Source organism: Netta rufina (genome assembly GCF_964035555.1).
Source record: "Netta rufina genome assembly, chromosome: 25".
Lineage (NCBI taxonomy): Eukaryota > Metazoa > Chordata > Aves > Anseriformes > Anatidae > Netta > Netta rufina.
In genome coordinates this window covers 639,760-661,411 of record NC_140149.1, presented here as the reverse complement: position 1 = coordinate 661,411, position 21,652 = coordinate 639,760, and the positions used below count along the sequence as shown (strand labels likewise).

General features: G+C 40.5%; 1 protein-coding gene across 1 annotated transcript in view; it reads left to right on the top strand.

Moving 5' to 3' along the window:
* Nucleotides 1–4,278: 4,278 nt before the first annotated feature.
* The window catches only part of CDON (cell adhesion associated, oncogene regulated), a gene marked incomplete at its 3' end in the record, with an annotated part of 35,213 nt that continues 17,839 nt past the window's right edge, over nucleotides 4,279–21,652 (top strand). The window contains exons 1-10 of the mRNA XM_084301677.1: nucleotides 4,279–4,364; nucleotides 6,684–6,956; nucleotides 8,850–8,996; nucleotides 9,283–9,426; nucleotides 9,995–10,282; nucleotides 11,126–11,395; nucleotides 12,285–12,641; nucleotides 16,694–16,992; nucleotides 18,852–19,026; nucleotides 20,157–20,285. Of these exons, the coding sequence (XP_084157803.1) occupies nucleotides 4,289–4,364; nucleotides 6,684–6,956; nucleotides 8,850–8,996; nucleotides 9,283–9,426; nucleotides 9,995–10,282; nucleotides 11,126–11,395; nucleotides 12,285–12,641; nucleotides 16,694–16,992; nucleotides 18,852–19,026; nucleotides 20,157–20,285 (2,158 nt within the window). The 5' untranslated portion in view covers nucleotides 4,279–4,288. The remainder of the gene's footprint in view (nucleotides 4,365–6,683; nucleotides 6,957–8,849; nucleotides 8,997–9,282; nucleotides 9,427–9,994; nucleotides 10,283–11,125; nucleotides 11,396–12,284; nucleotides 12,642–16,693; nucleotides 16,993–18,851; nucleotides 19,027–20,156; nucleotides 20,286–21,652) is intronic.

The window sequence follows — 21,652 nt, the reverse complement described above, 5'->3', positions numbered from 1 at the left end:
TCCTCTCCTGCTTTGTGCTGGCTCTGGTGTTCACAGGGTCCTGCACCAAACGTGTAGGGTGCATTTGGCTGGAAAAAAAAACTTTCCTCTTTTAGCTTCAGTTTGTCCTGCCATAATGGAACATGGCTGAAGGTCAGGAGTCTGGGGGGAGTACTGGGGTGAGAATACTGCAGTGTCTGGATTGACAGGGGGCTGCAGCTAAATGGCGCTGGCGGCTGCTTGCTCTTGGGCATGGCAGGAAAGTGATTCAGGGAGCTGTAAAAAATGGGTATGGAATAATGTTCATTTTAGTAGTGACTCTGCCCTTGGCTGAAAGGGTGGAGGTGACTTTATGGTTGGGGAAAGGAGCAGGAAGGCAGGTTCTCTGCTGTGTCCTGAAGGAGACAGGATCCTCTCAGCCCAGGTGCCACACGAATGTGTGGTAAACAGCAGCACTTGTCATTTTTTGGAGTGTCAGACTTGCTTTTGGGGCAAACATGGGGAGGAATGAGTTAGTTTGGAAGGTGTTAGGTTGAGACAGCTGCACTGAAGACATCAGCTTTACATCAAAGACCACTGGTGTCTGGAGGGATGTTGAGAAGTGCAAAGAGAGGGAGAGGGCTGCTGCCAGGGATGTGCTGCCCTGGCACGTGGGTGTGAGGCAACAGCGAGGAGCCTGCCTGGCTGCTCTGAGGCCTGGATCTCCTCATCTTGGCCCAGGGTTGCTCCTGTCCCTCCTAATTATCTCTTCAGGCCTTGAAATCCTGCTGATTGCCTGCAAGTTGCCCAATGGAGGCAGCTGTGGAGCTGTGAGGAGGCTTGTGCTGAGGCCTGTCTGCCTGCTCAGCAGTGGGAACCTTGTGGGGACCCTGAACCTGCTGATTAAAAGGTCACCTTCCAGGCTGTTGTGCCGTTTCACATTAACTCTGATGACTTCTTTGCTTGCCAGTAGGTGGCATCCTGAAGGTCTTGGGCATGAAGCTGCCAGCTGATGGGTGAGGGGCACATGCCTGTCCCCAGGGCTGTTGGATGAGGAGTCCCTTTTATGAAGTGTCTGTGACAAATGAGGCACACAACTAAAATTATCTTGTCCTCAGAAATATTCCATTGTAATGATTTAAGTCCCAGAAGGTATTGGCTGCACATTTACAGCCCTGTGCATGCAGTGTGCTCCAGAGATAAATATCCATCGGAGTGGTCGGGACTCCGCCGTCTTGTGACACGAGCCCTTTGTCTTCCTTGTTTCCCTTGACCTGAGATACGCAAGAGCAGCGGTTACATCATAGTTGATATGGAGCTCAAGTACTGGAGGAAAATAATTGGAAAATGACTTTAGATAAAGATGTGGAGGTAGGAAAAGTATGTGCTTTTGTCATGCTGTGGCTTTCTGGTGTGTGTCCCTGATGGTCTAGAGAAGCTGCCATCAGAAGTGGAAAGGGCTTTTTTTGATCCATGAAAATTGTGGCCACCTCAATTCAATTGTTATTTTAATGAATAACTCCTGTTAGTACTATTTTATTTTACAAGGGTCTTAAATAGCCCTATCTTCTCAGTGACACCTCGTCCTTCAAAATAACTATCTGATTTACCAGTGATGGAAATCGGTTATCTCAAGTGAGGAACAGCAAATGGAGGATCACACCAACGTTCTGGGTGAACTCAACCTGGATACTTAGATACTAAAGTGGAGTTGCATCCAGCCAAAGTGCTCCTTTTTCTGTTCCAGGTAGATCCCCAATGACCCATACTTGCTGTCAAATGTCATAGGCAAAATGAAAGTTCAGGATTATTGAAATGGTGGCAAAGAGGAAGAGTCCTGTTCTTCCATTGCTTAGGCCTTTTAACACTTGGATACATATTAATGGAATGTTAGAGGCAAGCCTTCTCCACTGGGTGTCTAAAGACCCCCAAAACTATGAGCTGTGGTTTTTCCTCCTCTACATAGTGAGGGCCTTCTATAGTGGCATGAGGTAAAGCACCTGCAGAAGAAAAAAGCAAATATTTTTTGGTCTTGCGGGATCCCACCTTCTCTGAGTGTTTGCATATTCACCAGTGGATAGGAGGTCTTTGCAGTCCTCTCAAAACTAGATGACAGACAAACTTTATTCTGATGCCTGGGCATTGTTGCTGAACAATGCTACACCAGTTAAAGTTAATATTTTTCTTTTTTTCTCCAGTCAAAGAGCATTGGTATTTGTGGCTTTCTTTGCATACTCCCTGTTTTACAGTTGGTCTTACCACTCCACAAGCCTATGAAAGCCAAACTGGTAGGTCAAAAGAGGAGTAGCTGTTGATACTGGCAGCTAGGAACATGTAAAGAGAAAGATAAACAAAGGGAAATCAGAGCCTGGATAAAGTAGATCTCCAAAGATAAAGTTTAGTTAAAGATAATGAGCTGGCCTTGTTTAAAAAGACAGCTGCAAAATAACCCAGTAGCTCCATGTGCTGGGGTTAAAGTTGACCTAGAATATACGTTTCATTGCTTTTCATAAATAAATAGTCAAGGGAAGATTTGGCGAAAAGCAACATTGCCCCCCACCCTCTTCAGAAAAGTGTTTGATGTTAACAAGTTCTCTGCATGTTTACTTTGTCCTCTGTGCTCGCTGGTGGAGCGGCTCTGCTGCCCTTGAACCGAGTGAGAACTCAAATAAACCAAAATACTTTCTGCACAGCCAGTCTTCCTTGCCATCTGTATCTTACCAAAACAGTCCTGACTACTTCAGGAACCAGCAAACCGTTGCAGCGTAGTCTGCTGGATTACTGGATCTTCTGAACAGCTGAAATAAATTTGCTGGATCAGATAAAACTGCCCAGAAACAGGAGCAGAACTCATCAGATTTTCTCTCAGCCTTCTAAAACTGTCATTATAAACTTGAAGTGCAATTTGCAGGGAGAAGTAGTTGTAAGCAAATAGTTCTATAAAATCTGAAGTGATACTTTTATTGTTATTGGAGTCTTTTCCTGATGCTTATTTTGCATATACTTTTTACAGTGACATTCTGATGATAAAATACTGTAATTTTAAATAAACTGTGGGAATAATTTTGCTGTTGATATCTGGATCCAGATTCTTGGAACCAAATGGCTATGCAAACACTCAATAAACTGAGAGTGCTGCTTAGGACTTATTCCTATCAAATGTATGCATTGTTGCACTTGTTTCTGTACGATGCCAGTAAAACTCATGGTTATTGTATTTGTGTTAGATATGTGTTTATATATATATATCTGATATATGAGATGTTTAAAATATATGTTGAATGCTATCAGCAACAAAATTGTATGATCTGTTTCAGGCAGACTGATAAATGAAGTAACTATGCTAAATGAACTAAAAATCACATTAATCATTATAATACAAAAGGCAAATAAAAAACTTAAATGAGTGACAGGTGCAGGGTTTTGTGTTTGCTTTTTTTAACTTTTTTTTTTTTTTGAGAAGAGATGGGGACTCTGAGTGTCAGAAACACAGTGGCTGAGACTTACCTCATGCAAGGGGGGCTGCTGGTTTCACGACTTGGTCCCTATATTTAGGTGCTGAAAGGGAGGTCTTCTGCAGTGCAACTGCCAGGTGTGATACAGCTGAGGAAAGGGCTGTCCTGTTGTAGAAGCAGCTGTGTAGACACCCCAGCAGTATGTATGAGAAAGCAGTTTCAGTTCTGGAATATAAATGAGAACAAGATCGACATTGATAATGTTTTTTTCAGTAGGATTTGCCACAGTTTGCCTGTAAATCCACTGAGGGACAGTGCACGTAAGCAGCGTGGTTCTTGACCAACGTGACGAGGAAAGCAGATGACATATCTCACTAAGCAGGTTTAGCACAACCACAAGCAGTAGCTGCATTGCAGAATATAGATTCACAAAAACTTGTAAAACAAGTGTAGCCTGGTGATAGATGACCAAATGATTATTGTTTGCAAACAATATTATCTCAAATAGATAAGCTGTTTACTTTGGACTTCAGTTCCTCTGGTTGGAAAGTAGTCTAATTTATCAAGGCTGTATGGTTCAGCGTGTATGCCTCACATCCCAGCTGTGGAAAAATCTTATATTAAGAATAGTACTTGGAAACATAGTTAAGTTCAACATCTAACTCATTTTTACAGATGGTTTCTATATTGTGAAGAATACTGGCTGTTTCCTGGTTGTGCTTTTTTTTTTTTAAACCCCAAACACTTTGTTGTTAGAGAGTTAAAAGAATAACTCCTGAAATTTACAGTAGACATCTGTTTGTTTGTTTTGTAGCTGTTTCAGTGCCTCATCTTAATCTGGAGCTTTGTGCTTTCAACTTCTGCAATCAGGCGCTATGCATCCAGATCCTGGACATTTACAGGCACCACTCTTTGTCGCCGTCACAGTTCTCATATCTGCCACAAGTTCAGGTAAGGCCTTCTTGCCCTAATCAAAATGTATTTGCAGGCTTGAGCGTGTACTTCTAAACAAGCAGTGATTTAGAGTGCATTTCAATCTTAATGCCAATTTTAATGCATGTTAATGATAGGCTGATTTTAAGGACACACGGAGCGCTGACACTCTGAAGCTCAAATGTCTTACGCTGGATATATGACTTGTTTTTGAAAACTTGGCTCAAAACAAATGCTGGAATTTAGAAGGCTCTGTTATGTAGGTTTGTTCTTTGGGATCTCCATGGACTAGCTGGACTCTGATTTTGCTGTGTACCATGCATCTTGTGTTCCCATGGGTTTGGGAGGGGATTGAAATTTGCAAGGGAAAGGGGGAATGAGATCTTTGAAACACGAACATTGATGCGTGGCTGTAGTTGGAACAGCTCTTGCGTTAAAAAAAGAAGAGGGATGGTTTTAATTGACACATCTGCTCTGCATAGTCAGCTTGTCTTAATGTAACCACACCAAAAAGAAGCTTTTACTACTTTTAGCACTTCACAGCCAATCGTTATAAGCAAATGGGATAAATTTTATTTTTCAAGCAGTCATAGGAGATTAATTCTAGCTGCAGGGTCACTGCTACCAATTTTGACTTTTACATTGAATGTAAAGTATTGGTGTTAGAAGCAAGGACAGGGACAAAGATGAGGGAAGATGAAAGTAACGGTGCAGTTTCAGAGCTATTGGTGGCTCATGAACTAAGAAGCCCAATGCTTTTCTCTTATCCCTGGAAATTCAAACTGAACTAATAGGAAAAACAGTTTTCTAATTAAAAGCTAAAAATGTACATCTGGAGTCCTGTGAAATGCTTGGATACCATTTTTATGGATTTCATATTTTTTAAGTGAAGCCACACTTTAATTTCCAGTTTTATTTTGTTTATGCAGATAGTTTAGTTTATGGTTCTGTTAAAAATGCACAGTTTCTCATCTGAAATTCATCTGTATAGACAGAGCTTGGACAGACTGACTTTGGAAGAAAAGCACGAACTGAGAGCCCCACCTACAAGAAAACTGTCTCTTATTTGGATGTCATTTAATCTTGTCTTGACCTGTACTATCTGGACTTTTTTAGCTTACTCACAACCTAAAATTGTTTTCCCTTGCTGTTCTGTCTCTTTACAAACACTTTTTCTTCCATGTTTCTAACCAAATAGGAGTCATTGGTGTTAATTGCCTCTCTTGATCTGTTTGTACAAATTTCCTTAGCAGAAAATTCCATAGAAAACAAATGGAAATAATTCCCAATGTTTCATTGGCCAGGATTGGAAAAAATTTCCTCCACAAGCAGGAATTTTCTTCTGGCAAATAAATGGATTCTCATAACCCAAGTTTTGTACAACCGAACCTTTTATTTATTAGCAGCTTTTCCTGTTTCTGTTCGTCTTGACTCAGTAAAGATAATGGGCGTCCAATTCATCATTCTCATCCTGATGAAGTCCATGTATTTGGAATTATCAAGAGCCTTTGCTGTTCATCCAGCTTTTTTATCCTGCTATTTTTAATTAGTTCTGCAGACTCAGAGACAGTTCTGCATAAATACGTGGCAGGCTGCTACCATTTCTAAAATTTTACAAATCACGTCCGGGCCCGCTTCATATGGGACAGATCAGCTACAGCTGTGTTACTAGACTCTGTTCAGGTGACGGGTGCTGTTTCACTCTGATTTAAACCAGTGTGATTGCAGTTACTGCTTTCCCCCTTTTTCTGGCTCTTGCAAACATGGTCTCTCATCATGCTTTTATCAAGTGATATCAGCCATATCTGCATGCAAGTGTTTAGATTTAATTTTTGGATTTGATGTTCACACTCGCATTGTCTGTAGTTGGGGATGTATCTTGCCTTCCTTTAAGCAGAACCTACCTTCATTTAATCATTGTTACTGTCTTCATGGGGTTTGAATCTTGTCCAGAAGTTTTCCCTGGCATTTGAGAGTGGGAATTTGTAATGAGTTCTTCTTGCAAAAGAAAAGGTGATACCTACTTGAGTGAGTATCACTACCAACTTGGTGTTTAGAGACTCTGCATTTGTCAGTGTGCGATATGAGAAGTCTTTTTAGGAATATTTATGCCTCTTGAGAAACTTTTTCCTGAAGCAACCAGTCCCTTCCAGCACTGATAAAAGAAGTCTGGTTTGTGAAGTGACACAAACCTTACAAAAGAGGATTGCTATAATACAGTCTATGATCAGTCTCCAACATGAGTCAATACATCCTTAATCTCATTGCATGTGCTCATGCAAAATGCATTAATAAATGCTCTTCATGAACTTAATATTGTGTTTTTTTTCATTTTAGGTTTAATTCCCCATTTTACTTCTGAGCCCCTGTCTACTGTCCAGAAGTCTGGTGCGCCCATACAACTACACTGCTCTGCTGAGCCCTCCACAGCTCACATTTCTTGGCTGTTTAATGGAGAGCCTTTGGACAGCAGGTTGGGAGAAGTGGAAATCCAGTCAGGATCTTTGACAATCGTCTCTCTAAGCCTGTCAACATCTGGTCACTATCAGTGCATTGCCAACAGCAGCGTGGGTGCTGTTGTGAGTAGGGCTGCAGCGATATCGATAGGCAGTAAGTTAATTTTTGTGTTCCTTACTCTGCAAATTGCATAGATCTCATCTAGTTGACTTGTAGAAAAAGCCTAGTTTTAAATCCCCCCCTCACCCTGCCAGCACTTAGTATGTGATCAGTTATGTTTTTCACTGATAGGTCTTCTGTGTCATGTGAGACCTGTCACACAGAATCGTAGAATGGAAGGATTGGAAGGGATCTTGAAGGATCATCTAGTCCAATCCCCCTGTCAGAGCAGGAATGCCTAAATCATGTCACACAGGAACACGTCCAGGTGGGTTTGTAGTCTCCAGAGAAAGAGACTACGCAACCCCTCTGGGCAGCCTGTTCCAGTGCTCTGTCACCCTCACTGTGAAAGTTTCTTCTCATATTTAAGTAGAACCTCCTATGTTCCTGCGCACATCCATTGCCCTTTGTCTTATCATTAGGTGTCATTGAGAAGAACCTGGCTCCATCCTCCTGACACTCACCCTTTACGTATTTGTCAGGTGATGCACATGTGGAACAGCTCCCCTGGAGAGCTTGTGGATATTCATCCGTAGAGGCTTTTAAAGAGTCCACTAGCAAAGCCACAGTTGACTGATTTAGCATTGTCAATAGCCCCTTTTTAGCTGAACTCTGAGTTAGAGACCTTAAGAGAGCTTTCTGGCAGATGCAAATATTACTCAATAAAATAACATTCTGTTCAATGAATGCCTTAAAATGCAAGGTTCCTGAAAACTTTTATTCAAAATGGATAAAAAAGCAGAAAGTGAGCTGCCATACCATTGCAGAAGCATGCTAGAGAGTCAGTAAGAAAGGAGAGGAGAAATGAGTCAGAATTGTTGCCTAGGAAAGGAAGGGAACTTGTGCACCTTCCATCTACATCTAGATGGTTTTCACTAATGAAATGCTGTTCTTTGGGGGGCACTGTCTTCTGCTATTCTAGGTGGAATTTCCCATCTCTGTAGCATTGATTCTTCTAATCAGTCTTTGGTGCTTGATCTGTAAATTACTTGATTTAAAAGAGTTTAGAGGAAGTGCAATGTTTTCCATGTAGAAAGGATGACATAGTGCTGAGAATAGGAATGTAGTATTCCTCCATGAGGATGATTTGTCTGCTTAAGATTGCAGTGCTGCCTGAATTGGGCCTTTGTCAAGCAGGATTTGAGTGATTTTTCTGTAAGGGTATCTCATCTATGGAGCATGTCCAAAATCCCCCTGGGAGGAAAATTTCTTGTAAGTGTTTTGGTAGAGTACTGACCCATAGTAAGACCCTCTCAAGAGTGCTATAAGGGTAGCTAGCAGAGAAAAACTTCTCGACCTAGAAGATGCTTTCTACATGAAGGGAGTAGAAGAGCAGCCTTTGTACTTTTATCCTCCTTTTAAGATTTTAGTAGCAAATTTGAAGGTGCTGTTGATTGTTGAGGCTTTCTGCTTGCCTCACTGCTCATGGCAGTGAGTGGAAAATACTAATGTACTCACTGTTGTGTTAAGAGAAACAGAAAGACAATTTAATGTTTCTTATGAGAAGGCTTCCTTGTGTTAGTTCAAATTATCTTCTGTATTGCCTTCAGAGCCCAAGATTAACACCACAGTCTTCTCTTACTGATTTTTCTGCTTTCTTTTCCTGGAGGAGTTGAGGGAACATAGGAACTACTTTTTCTCTTCACTATTCCTGTTTAAATGCTAGTTCTTCCTGGGGTAAGAAAGCATGTCTACACCAGAAGGCTTATGGTATTACAGGATACAGAAAGGACCATGCCTGTGGATGTGGACATCTAAATGCTGGGCCAGGAAAGATAATCAGCTTGATACCATCTATCTTTTTTTTTTTTTTAAATTAATGTGATTACTTCCCTTCACCTTTCCCAAGCCTTTGCTGCTTTTAACCTTTTACCCATTCCCTTCTAGGTTTAGCTAATTTTGATACTTCAGTGAAACCTGTCATTGTAGCGGAGGAAGGTGGCACAGCTTTCATTGGCTGCAAGGTGCCAGAAAGTAACCCTAAAGCACAAGTTCGTTTTCGAGTGCGGGGAAAATGGCTGGAACAATCAACAGGTGAGAAGTTTTGTGGCATTAACCAGCGATATAAATATCCAACAAACTCTTTCTTGGAATTTTATCTGAAGTAACTTAAAACCTTCCAGAAACTTGCACAACTTTATGCACAAATCACTTCATCTAAATGTAGCTTTGTAAATTAATATCCTTTTCATAGCAGTATGATCTCTTTGTGATCCTAAATTTAGAACAGATTGATTTTTATGACAGGTTATTTAAAAGAAGCAATTCTTTATCTGAAACTAAGTTAAATATAATCATTTTTCCTTCCCTACTTGTTTAGATAACTACCTAATTCTTCCATCTGGAAACCTGCAGATTTTGAATGTATCTTTAGAAGACAAGGGATCCTACAAATGTGCTGTGTACAACCCAGTCACTCATGATCTCAAAGTAGAACCTGCTGGACATAAGCTTATAGTCACACGTAAGTATTTGATTTGATTTTGCAGAATTAATACATCTCAAACTGAATAAATCATACATTTGGCTAGATCTTAAATTTTTACCACTATGACAATCAAATGTTTGTCCTCTGCTGTGTATGAAGTGGTTAGTAAATATCTGCTGAATGTTATTTTTCATTTTCTGTGGTTAAATCTGAGTCAAAAAAAAAAAAAGCACACACAGAAAAAGATTTTGGCATGGATGTATCAGCCTAAATGTTCACTGGTCTCAAATGTTATTAAAAAAAAAAATTGTCCTCTGCTATTTGCACATTAAATTCTTACTTCTCTTTGCCTCAGAGGAGCAATGAGCCTGCTTCTCAAATCCCAAGAGGACAGATCACTTAGCAGTATTCCCTTTTCAAGGGCTAATTCTGCAGTTGCCAAACTGATTTTTGAGCAAGATTTCTGGAAGAATTATAGTATTGTGCTTAGTCACAAGGGGAAATACCTGTGTTTAAAAAGACATGGTAAAGCTTCAGGACTGGAGGACAGAATTGGAAATTTAAAAACTAGGTTAGAGATAAGTTTTGTCTCCTTTTTTTCCAGGCTCTTCCTCAGAAGGCTTCCACATACTTCATCCCCTGGTCTCCCAGACCCTGGCAGTGCCCCAGCACAGCTCTTTGACACTAGAATGTGTTGTCAGTGGACTGCCTCCAGCCTCAGTCCACTGGGTGAAAGATGGCCAGGACGCACTGAGCAGAGGCAGGTGGAAACTGCTGCACTCCCATCTTGTATCAGACAGGCTTGAAGCATCGGACTCTGGAAATTATTCCTGTGTAGTGGGAAATGAATTTGGAGTAGTGAAATACATTAACTATTCACTTACGATACTCGGTAAGAAATAAAGAAATTTTGATGTCCAACCAAAATATTTGTTTTGGTTGTATACTTGTGATTTTTGGTATTAGATTGCAAGTAGCTTAGTATTTTTTCTCAACATAAGCATAGTAAAATAAAGGTATGTTCATTATGAGCATATCTCATCATCTCTCCCAAATTAAAATTCATGACTATCTCTTCTCAAATCCTTTGCAGTCTGAAATAATTTAACAATAAAGGAAAACACACTCTGAGGCAAGAACCTATCTATTTAGTTTTCTGCAGTGTGCCAAGTATATATGGGATATTGTATCAATAATGTGGCAGAGATGTTTCTCTTTTGAGGCTGTATATACATGTAAGCAAAAAGCTGACAAGTAGAGGTGGTATGTCGAGGACAAAAACAAAGGCTAAAGACATGTATTTGACCAGCCTGATGTGTTTGCAAGTTGTTCCTAAACTCCCTTTTCCTTTGTAGCAGATTTTCCTGTGTTTGAGTTTTTTGTCTCCATGACTGTTTTTGTTTGGTTTTTGAAATGTGTACACTAGAGGAACTTGGAAAATAGGTTGTTGACACAAAATACACCTTTTGTAATGAGGATGTTACTAAAGATATTTTTTTTGAAAGTATAAGTGTTGCATTAATATTGTTAATAAAAACATCACTGGAATAGAGGGAAAAGACCATTAAAATAAGCAAGCGTGTGGGGGAAAAACAGCTTAACTTATGCGTAGAACCAGAAGTATGTGGTGCTTACTTAGCCTTTGTGTGGGTAAGTTTGTTTAATATTTCACAGTCTTATTTTTCAGGATTTAGGCTAAGATCAACATACAATGTAAAATTGTTTCTCTTTTTAGAGCCAGTCTCAATTTCCAAGGGACTGCAAGATGAAACTGTGGCTGCTGGAGCAACTGTGCATTTCTGGTGTGATGTCCATGGAAGCCCTGCTCCAACCCTCACCTGGCTGCACAATGCAGCTCCCCTCAATCATTCTCCACGGCACCTGCTATTGGGAAACAGCCTGCAGATCCATGGTGTCATTGCGGAGGACTCTGGCTTGTACCAGTGTGTAGCAAACAATGGGATTGGATTTGTGCAGTCCACTGGGAGACTTTATGTACAGCCAGGTAGGAGCAGTTGCAGGCCTACAAGAACTCAAATTAAGCATTTCTACTTGAAACTTTATTTTTTCCCCCCCAACTTGATTATGTATCTATTTGCTTCTGACCACTATATGTGGCAAATCTTACAAATAAGGTGCTCTCAGTTGAATTTTAAAAGCAGTAGATGTTTCTGTATTGTGGTTATCTGATAATTAAAGTGTAGATTATCAGCTGCAATTAAGTCAATTGGTTGAACTTGATACAATTTATTCTTAAATGGAATCAGGGTACTGTTGTGCTGGATGAACTGGTATTCTTACCAGTATTGGCTGCTGAGTAATGACTCTTTTATACCCTCAGTTTACAAAATGATTTTCAGATCTGGAGTTAATGCACACTCACTAGTATCAGACTAGCAGGTACCTACAGTGCTTTTGGTCACTCTTCAGTCTAAGATACTTTGCAATACTGCAGAACTTGATTTCTACTAATACACAGACATGGACAAAAACTTTACGTTTCCTGTTTTCTTGTCATTTTGTGTAGCTTTTGGCACATTTTTTAACTAAATTCAAATTGATGTGAGATGTACTGGTTGAACAGACATTGTTACCTGTTCGCCTGTGGAGTGGGCTAAGCCAGGCATGTATATGTTCCTCCTTGACAGTCAACCCCTTCATGTATAGAAAAGGTAGTGTGTTTTCAGTGTGGTTTTCTTTAAGTCTTCTCTAAGCATAAATTTCATCTGATCTCTTAAGTCTGGAAAGGAAGTCTAGAGAAGCCATCTAGACAAGAAATAACAGTTGAAATGATTAACAAGATGCGTGCATGACTTCTTTTTTTAATTGCATTGACTCAGTTTGGCATTAAACACGTTCCTTAACCACACTTATTTTTTGGCCTTTTTCCTTAGGCAGTGGGTCAAGGCCAGTTATAGTCTCTCCACCAGCAAGCGTCAGTGTGACAGAAGGTGGGGATGTTACACTGTTCTGCAACGCCACTGGCCTGCCCATTCCTGTGATCCATTGGTATGATAGCAGAGGCCTCATTACCAGCCACCCCTCCCAGGTGCTTCATCCAAACCCACAAGAACCTTCCCAAGCAATGCAGGGCAGCACCATTGCAGAGCCCACCACCTATTTCACCGCATCTCAAGCAGGGTCAAGTTCATTGCACATTCGGAATGTGACTCCAGGTCGTGTGGGGGAGTATACCTGCGAAGCCATCAACGAGCATGGCTCTGCGATGTCAGAAGCCTTCCTCACAGTTGGTAAGCCTGAATCACAAAACTGATATGGAATCTAGTGCTGTAACACGGAGAGTAGAGGTAGTCAGCGTACAGATTTAGGTGAGAAATGCGTCTAAGTAAGAATTAAAATGAAGGTAGGTAGTGGAGGTATCCTGGGGAAACGCAGCAGAGGGGTCCAAGCTGCCTTCATGGTCCTCTTTCTCCTTTCCCTATTTCCTCAACTGATAGGCAGAGAGGAAATGGCTGTGTGTATTGCATGGTGCTTAGCATTCTAATATGTGATTAAGAAACTTTCCAAGGTGGGTGCTGTGCTGCTAGGAAAAGAGAATTCTTAATTAAAGGCAAGATAGGGAAAGAAATATTGTCTTTTTTTGACATTGGAATGTTATGTTAGTACAATTTTAAGTTCCCTTCATAAATTCCATCCACAAGAACTAAGGTACAGGTTTTAATTACATGAAGTGACTTAGTTTTTCATCTGCTACAGCATCTTGTCTCTGGACGTTTAGTAGAATGTCAGTGCATTTTAAGATTCTCCATATACGTGGTCCCATACTTAAAGTTCTCTATCACCAGTTAAACTCATTTATATGATGTGAAAATATGCTGAAGGGGCAACTTAGAGGAAGGGGGGGGGAACTAATGAAAGTGATCCCATCGTATAGTTTTATTTATAAATTATTGCTGGACCCTTGCTAAGAGGAAACAAAGCTAAATATCATCACAGAATTCAATCTGTATCAAACAGAAAAATCCCACTGCTTTGCCTCAGAATTTTATGGCAGTAAGTTCAAGTTTAATGTTTTGTTTATTAACTTTTATCGGTTTCTAATATGCTGCTGATTATGATGTAGAAGGTGGTTATAGCATTTGGTTTTGATATAAAACTCCTTAAGTAGTTTCTGGGAGCTGTTAAGGTTTTTAAACAGTTCCCATCCATGCCAGGAGACATGCTCAAACATTTAGAAATTCTAATGAAGAATTTGTGCCAGGTAGTCAGTTGTTCAGGTGCTTCAGAAATGCTTAAGCTGTGATTCCAGTGCATTTCATTGATGTTAGGATTAATATAAGAAGCTCTCTGCCTCAGCAGCTTGTCTCTGTAATTTGCCTTGCTCAAGCACAGAGTAAAAGATTATTTGGCTGAAAAATGTTGTGTTTTTTTTATTATTATTTCTGCTGGATCTGTTCCATGACCTGATCCATTGCATGGTCTTAAAAACAGGCAGGGCAACTTAAGCCACCATCATATTGAGAAAACAAAGTATAAAACAATAGCCTTAGCATCCTATAGGCACAACATTTAAAGTCTTTTTTAGACAGTTGTGGTGTTTGCATGTATGGCAGTATCTTTCCATAGCTACTAATTACACTTAATTCTTCAAAATAACTTTTGTCTAATGGAAATTAAGGAGAAAAATACACTGCAGGAAGTCTAAGTGGCAGGCAGGTTAGTACAAAACCCAAGAAAGAGCAGTGTTTGCTAGAGTTAGGTTGATGTTATATTGGAAAGCAGGCTCAAGCTATCTTTTATAGAGGCCAGACATGTCTGAGAAGTTTTAGGGTAATTTGAAAGGCTTGCCAGGCAGGGGTGACTTCACTGATGTGCTATGTTCACATTTTCAGAGCAGTTTCCCAGCCTTTGCTAACGTACTCAGCAAGCTCATAGAAGGGGGGATCCTTTGGTTGTTTAAGAAGCGGGGAAGAAATGCCTGGGAATGTGATCTGTTTGCACAGCAGAGACAGCACTGATGACAAAATACAAAGGTTGCTCTGCTGCCATACAAATAAAAGGAATGCCAACAGGTTGAAAACTGCTTGTACATCTGCAGCCCTGATTAAAGACGGGTGTAGAATAAGTAGTAAAGATGCTGTAAAACCTGGCAGGGGAATTCATAGGGATATGGAACAGTTTCTGCAGGAGAAGAGACTGAAACGAATGAGGGCTCTGTCTTCAAAGTGAGGCACCCAAAGGTGAAACATGATAGTGAGCTATAAAACATGGGGTATTACGGAGCATACAAGTAAAAGCTGTGAATACATTCTCCTAATGCTTCAACTTGGGATGCTCAGTGCTTCTCTGTTTGCAAGGGAGTATTTTTTTTTTTTTTCACAACACCCTGTTGAACTAGAAATGCTGTTACTGAAGCATTATGAAAGGCTGGAGACGAACAGGCTTAAAACCTTCCCTAAATTCTACTTCTGGTCACTGTTGGAGATGAGATCTTGGGGTACTTCATCCTTTGGTCTGACCCAGTTGAGTCACGCTTTTGTTCTGAGGTGGGGCTAGGCAGATGAGGAAGAGGAGAAAGCCTGAAGAAGTGAAGGGGGAAGGGATGATGCTCTTGCAGCAGCTGGAGAGAGTTACATGATGACACAGCAGCCAACGGAAGTCTGATGTACTGGTTTATATGGGTAGCAATTATACCAGAAACTTAGTAAAAAGAGCTCAGCTCTGAATTGCTTAATGGAAATTGTTACCCAGGGTTGTTTTTCCAAAAGCAAAATACAAATTATTTGCCAGTTGTTGATGACTCCCTTCCTGGAGCAATAAACACAGCAACAACTGCAGGTCTCCTGTCACCAGCCTAAACCACAACTAATTCTCCATGTGCAACAGTCCATTTCCCCATGCCAGCAGGCATCGAACCATGTTGTGCCCACCCACAAATCCTCTGAGTCTGTCACAATGCACTGGGCCTTCTGGCTCCTCAAGTGAATACAGCATTTGTTTCCAATATTAATGTGTGGCAATGCATCACTTTCCCACTGCTTACTGACTGTAGTAGATATCCTTTCACTTCGAGGTCGTCCTAGGGTTTTTGACATTTTAAGCAAACTATGTCTGGCTTTGGGGGCTTTTCCTTGTGTTGTTCCCTTCTGCTGCCTCTGAATTTTTTAGCATTCCTAAACAAATAGGAAGAAACAAACAGCACATGCTTGCAGAGTGTCTTCAGTTTGAAAAGAGAACTTTCCTTCCCTTCACAGCTTTTTAAAAAGTGGCCCAAAATAGCAGCCACACTTGCTGCTGGTATTTTAATGGAGGTTTGGAGGAATTTGAGTCAGCCAGGCTAACACTGCCGAGGCTTTACATTACCAAGGAATTTGTTTGTTTTGTAAACCAAGTTCCCTTCATTCCCTTCCCCTTCCAGACCCCTGCACGTAACATAAACCTACACAAATCTGAAAGAAAGGACAGGGCTAAGAACATCTGGCAGTCCTGACATAGCAGCATGCAACCTTTAAGGGCTGTGCTGGTTCCCAAATGCTCTCATCTGAAGCACTGACATTTTCTTGTCCTGGATAATCTCAGATGTCCAACCTGCCACCCCTTTCCTGGATGGAATGCTGACAAGCCCTGCATCAGCCAAACAGTATTTTTTCTGTCTCGTGGTCTCTTTCGAACTACTGATACTATTTTTTTTTTTTTATTTCAAACCGGGCAAAGTAAATAGGCTGGAGGAGGCTGGAGCAGGATTTCTAGAAATGCATTGGTATTAAATTGCATGTTAGATCTGCCTGTAAACTGAGTTTGTTCTCAGCATAAATTTTCAAATGAAATAGTCGGGTCGTGCAGCTTTCAAAGCTGATTGAAATTACAGCTAAAACCTCAGAAACTGAGGTAGGAGAATGTCCTCTTGTGTGCACGCCAATTCAGGGCATGAAAAGTTCCTTGTACAACTGCAATTAATTTAAAATTACTCCGTTTGTGTCACAAGTGTAGCTCTGTCTGTGTTTTTACTTCTAACATACATCACTGCTACTTAATTTCTTGGAGATGGTAATCAAACCGTGCCCGTGGACACTGCATTTCAGGTTTTCTCTTTGCTACTGTGAAATGCCACAAAAAAAAAAAAAAAAAAAAAAAAAAAAAAAAAAAAAAAAAAGAGAGAGAGCAGAAAGCCAGCATGCAAAGGTTCAGCTTGGCACTATGGTCAGGCCTGCGTGGGGATCTCTTGAGCTGGCTTTGCAGCAGGGTTTGTTTGGAAATGACGTTCTTAAATGATTTAGTGTCCCCTCTGTGTGGGGCGAATATACGTCATCTCAAAGATGTAACCAGACTCCTCCCTTTACAGTTCCCTTAGAATCTGGCACGAAAGCAGCAGAAGAAGAAATGGCTCCTGTGGAGATTGTCCAGAGCAATGAAAGCGATGGTGACTTTGGTGTGGAAACAGCGGTTTCAAGCTTGCCTCCAACAAAGCTGCATTTTGATGCAGCTGTGACAGAAAAGCCCTTGAATAGCATCTCCGCCCCAGAAGCCCCCATCATCCTCAGTCCCCCGCAGACTCTCAAGCCGGACACATACACCCTGGTGTGGCGTTCGGGACGGGATGGCGGCTTGCCCATCAATGCCTATTTTGTTAAATACCGCAAGGTAATATTTCATCGCAGCGCTGAAGCAGTGCACCACAGCAGATGGATTTCATTGTTTTAGGTTTCTCAAGGAACCAATAATTGTTGCATTGCTGGTGTTAACAAGAATGTGGTGTCAGGCCAAAGAGAATATAGAACGTAGTTGAACCACAGCTTTATTGTGGCCACACAGGCAGCTTATTTTAGGGATGACTGAAGTTGGTCACAAGTATGCTGTTCTATCAAGATTTAAATGAGATTTATTTGGGGGAGCCCAAGCTTTTATTTCCTTTACAGTATCATTATGGTCTCTGGGGAATTGGGCTCCAGGGCATGTTATATGCAATTTCAGTGATGTTAGAAATGCATTCATGTGAGCAAGCCTGAATCTGGTTTGCGGTGGGTACACTTGAGATCAGAAGGGAAGATGAGTATTAGACTAATCTGTCAAAGAATTTGCTACCTTGCATCCCAAAGAGACTATTTTAAATTGAAATTACCAAATACGAAAGTGAACTAATATTCCTTAAGCAGATACATGTCATGTCCTTAAATATGGTGTGTCAGCAGTGAGCTGTTCTGACAAAAATCAGAACTAAGCAATGCCTATGCCCATTCTTCCAAGTGAAGTTTTCTGTATGGCAGAGCTGTTTGTTTTATTTTTCATAAGCTTTTTAATCCTCTACATCCTGATCTTGTCTTAGCCTGGGGGGAGCGCTTAGATTTTTGACCTGTTAGTTCCTGAAAACCTAATGCCAAAGTCTGTTGATACAATTTCTCATCCAAAGGTAGCTGTTTCACGTAAGCACTGAAAGCTTTGAATACTTATTTGACCTTTCTGATGCTTACCCTTCACTCATAACAATCCTTTCCACATTAAATGTGCTCACTCATGCATTTCTCAGTAGGGAGCTTACTATGTTATTTTATGGTGGTGTTTACGTTGCCATAAATTATTTTTTTAATTTCTCTCTTTTGGGAAAAAAAAAAAAAAAAAGGAAAACAAACAAAAAAACAAAAACGAGGGGGAATTAAAACTTTGAAAGAGGGGTCTCTACAGAGGGGAATACTTGAACAAAGACTGCTGGCATAACTGTTGATAATTCGTGGCATTTAGACCTGCCTTCCATGTTATATTAAAATCTTACATTGTTTAGTAGTTTATTTTTGCTAGAGTCTTTGTCTTTTTGTTTGGGATTTGGGGGTAATGTTTTGCTGCAGAGGTCAAGCATTAAGAGACTACCCTCAGTCTCTTTTCTTTCTTAAATGGTGATTTCACTATTAAATTAAAAAGTGTTGTTTTTTGGAAAAATGCATTAGTAAAAACCAAATCTTTGCTCTCTCTGACTTTTCTTTTCCAGCTTCTAGAAGTAACTAAGACATACTTTTGTTGCCCATTTTAGCCAGTAAATATTTTGAAATGCTTAAGCACAGGAAAAGCTGGAATAGTTCAGGGAACATATCTTTCTTATTAGGGTGTTAGGTCCAGCCTTTAATGACACACACACCCCAACATCCCCAAGCTAAAGGCTGATTGAAGTATTTAAAATAACTTGGACTCTAACTAGTTTTAGATGAAAGATGAAGTGATCTGTTTTTTCAAAAACAAGCACGTGTGTGTGGAGAGGGAACGCAAGAGAAGCCTATGGAAGGAGCACTGTGAAGGCACTTGCAGAAATGCTGATTTGTGGCCAAAGTACTTGCAGATGGCAACACCCAACAAATGTACCATAGGTAGATATAGGAAAACATGAGGAAATTTGGCAAATTGCAGAGGTCCTCTGGATATTTGTGTGCTAAAGCAATTAGGGATTTGAGCGCTACATTGAGTTTGATGTAATTCACTGCTGATGTTGAACTTTGTCTTGCTGTCCCATGCAGCTGGACGACAGCGTCAGTGCAGTGGGGAGCTGGCACACGGTGCGTGTCCCTGGCAGTGAGAACGAGCTCCGGCTCACTGAGCTGGAGCCTTCAAGCCTGTATGAAGTTTTAATGGTGGCGAGGAGTGCTGCTGGCGAAGGCCAGCCTGCTATGCTGACATTTCGCACCAGCAAAGGTAGGTGCAGCACAATGCTCCCTGTGTCCTAGGCTTTAAAGAAGACGTTTACTTAAATTACGTCAGCTGTATGTTGTCTGTTGAGCCATATACATGTATGAAATGCTCTGCAATACTGTTGCTGAAGAACAGCCTCTAATAGCTAAAATAGCTGTAGGGCAAGCTTTCCTGAGCGTTACCAGGTCTATTGGTAAGTAAAAGCCATTAAATGTATGATAGTTTTATTTTTGATGTGATTGTGGAGATTTTTATACAGAAAATTTTCTATTGCTTAAAGGAGCTTAATTGTGGTCAGGAATCAGTCTGTCTTTGGTTCAGGTTTCTGCACAGAGTATCAACAGAAACTGTTTGAATTGCATAGTCGCCTTTAAGTTTTCATATCGTAAAAACAGTACTGCTTCTGGTTTGATTTGCAGAAGCTTCAGTAAAAATATCTCAGTGGTTTTGGCCAGGAGCCAGCTGTTTTGATTGTTGCGTGCAGACAACAAGCAAAAGAGTGTTTCCAGTCGAAGTAATTTTTTCTTTCAAGCTTGGAAGCTGTGGGCTGTACTCTTAAGCATATAAAAAAAAATATATTTTTTTTCCATACTTCTGTACAAGAACAGGATAGTTCAAAATTTTGTTAAAAATGTAGTATTGTGAAATCTGTGAAGTCATGATACGTACTTAAGTACTTATGGCTGTATTGACACAGGCCAAAAGCCCCTTCAAGCCAGTATCCTGGGTCCAGCTGTAACCAGTTTCCACAGTATTTTTTGAACTTCTTTTTCTAGATGTGGATTTTAGTGTACTCTTTTTTTTTTCTGCCTGTTGTGATTTTGTGATGAGAGAACTTCAAAACTCAGGCAGCAGTCAGCAAGTACCACCACAAAGCACAGTACAGTACTGAAGATGTTAGCACAGTCACATACCAGCCCAGGGACTCTTGCACTGTGGATGGAAGAGGTTTCCTCTCTTGCTCCCCTGAAGAAACTTCCTAATTGCTGTCTTGACTGTGTAAGTTGTGATTTGGAGCCAGGGCTTTATCCCTCTGCACTATAGCATGTGATTTTTGCAGAGCAAGCATGTTGCAAGAAGCACTTTCTTATCCAATCCCTGAATTGATTGACTGTATATCAAACATTTCTTAGAAAGAACATCATCCTCGAAAAACACTCAGGCTCCATCTCCACCAGTAGGCATTCCTAAACATCCCGTCATTCATGAAGGGACAAATAATTTTGGTGTCGTACTTCCAGATCTGTCTCGACATAGCGGAGGTAGGTATATGGGTTGCTTGTAATCCATGTGCTAGAAGTTAGTGTGAACTGAGATGCATCTAGGTTAATTTGTGAAGTGCTTATTACTGTTCTAGATGCTTCTATTCTTTATTTCTTATGTATTCCTTAAGCCTCTTTGAGACAGTTATTTTTTTTGTCTTGTGGAACTTCAGTGAGTGAGATCAGATAGCAGCAACTTCAAGCTGTCAGATTTTCTGTTTATTGCATTTCCAGAAGAAGAGATGGTAGTTCATGCTTTTGGGGTTAACTGAAAGGTTAACTTATTCCAGTTTGTGAGCTAGCATTGTATGCAGCTGCCTCGATACCTCATGTTTCCACAGCTACTTTAAGTCATCAAGTTGTAGTGCACTTCTTACAGAGTGCAGCTTCCATGGGGAGGTATTTGAAGCTATGAATTTAGCAAATGCATGTCCTAATCTAGTGAATATAGGATTTGAAAGGATATCATGCAGGAATCACCTGCATGTTTGGTTCTCAAAAAATTAGATAAAAGTAGTCTTTAATGTGTATCATTCTTGCTGCTAATTTTTAAACCTGCAGTTGCTTTTTGTTAAATACTCTACTTTTCTCTTTCACTGTAAAAGATGCAGAGGGAGAGATGAAATGGGAAATGTTCGTGTCAAAGTTTTAAGTTCTCTGAGTGGACTATCTGTTCTGAATGATCTCCTGTGGCTTCTCAAGGCTACACTTATTTCTTACTGCAAGAAAATAAAAACCACTTCCAGTTAGGTGTATTTTTTTTTGTTTTAAAGCTTGGTTTCCCATGAAAACAATGGTTATAGTCCTTTTTTATTTTATCACCCCAGCCTTTGAACTCATTGACCTGATCTGGTAAATTTACTTGGGCTGAGACCTCAAAGGTGATATGATGTGTAAAGTTTGTGTAGAACCAAAGTTGAGTAGATGGTTAATAATGCAGGTGAGGGGAGCTGAGCATTGCATGCTCGTGACATTGCTAAGTATCAGAGGGGCCAGACAAAGAGACAACTTACATGTGTCCAGCTGCAAATGCTCAGCTTGTTTAATGCCCCTAAAGCTGTCAGCTTTCTGTTCCTTGTTTGGTTCCTCCTCTCATCAGTGGCAGGCTCCATGTTAATGAATGTAAGATAGTCCAGTGAAGTCTTAGCTCTCAGAATGGTTAAAACCAGATTTACTAACACCCCCTCTTTCCGTTCTCTCTGTTCTACTGCTGTCTGTAACTTCAAGTGAGTTCAGTAAGTATATCATTTGTTGCATGTTTTGTTTGCTCTTTGTTATTATTTCTTCCAAATTATGATTTTGGCAATATAGCTCATTAGTGTGGATGGGTTGAAGTCTCATCTGGATCTAGGGCAATTTCAGGGTTT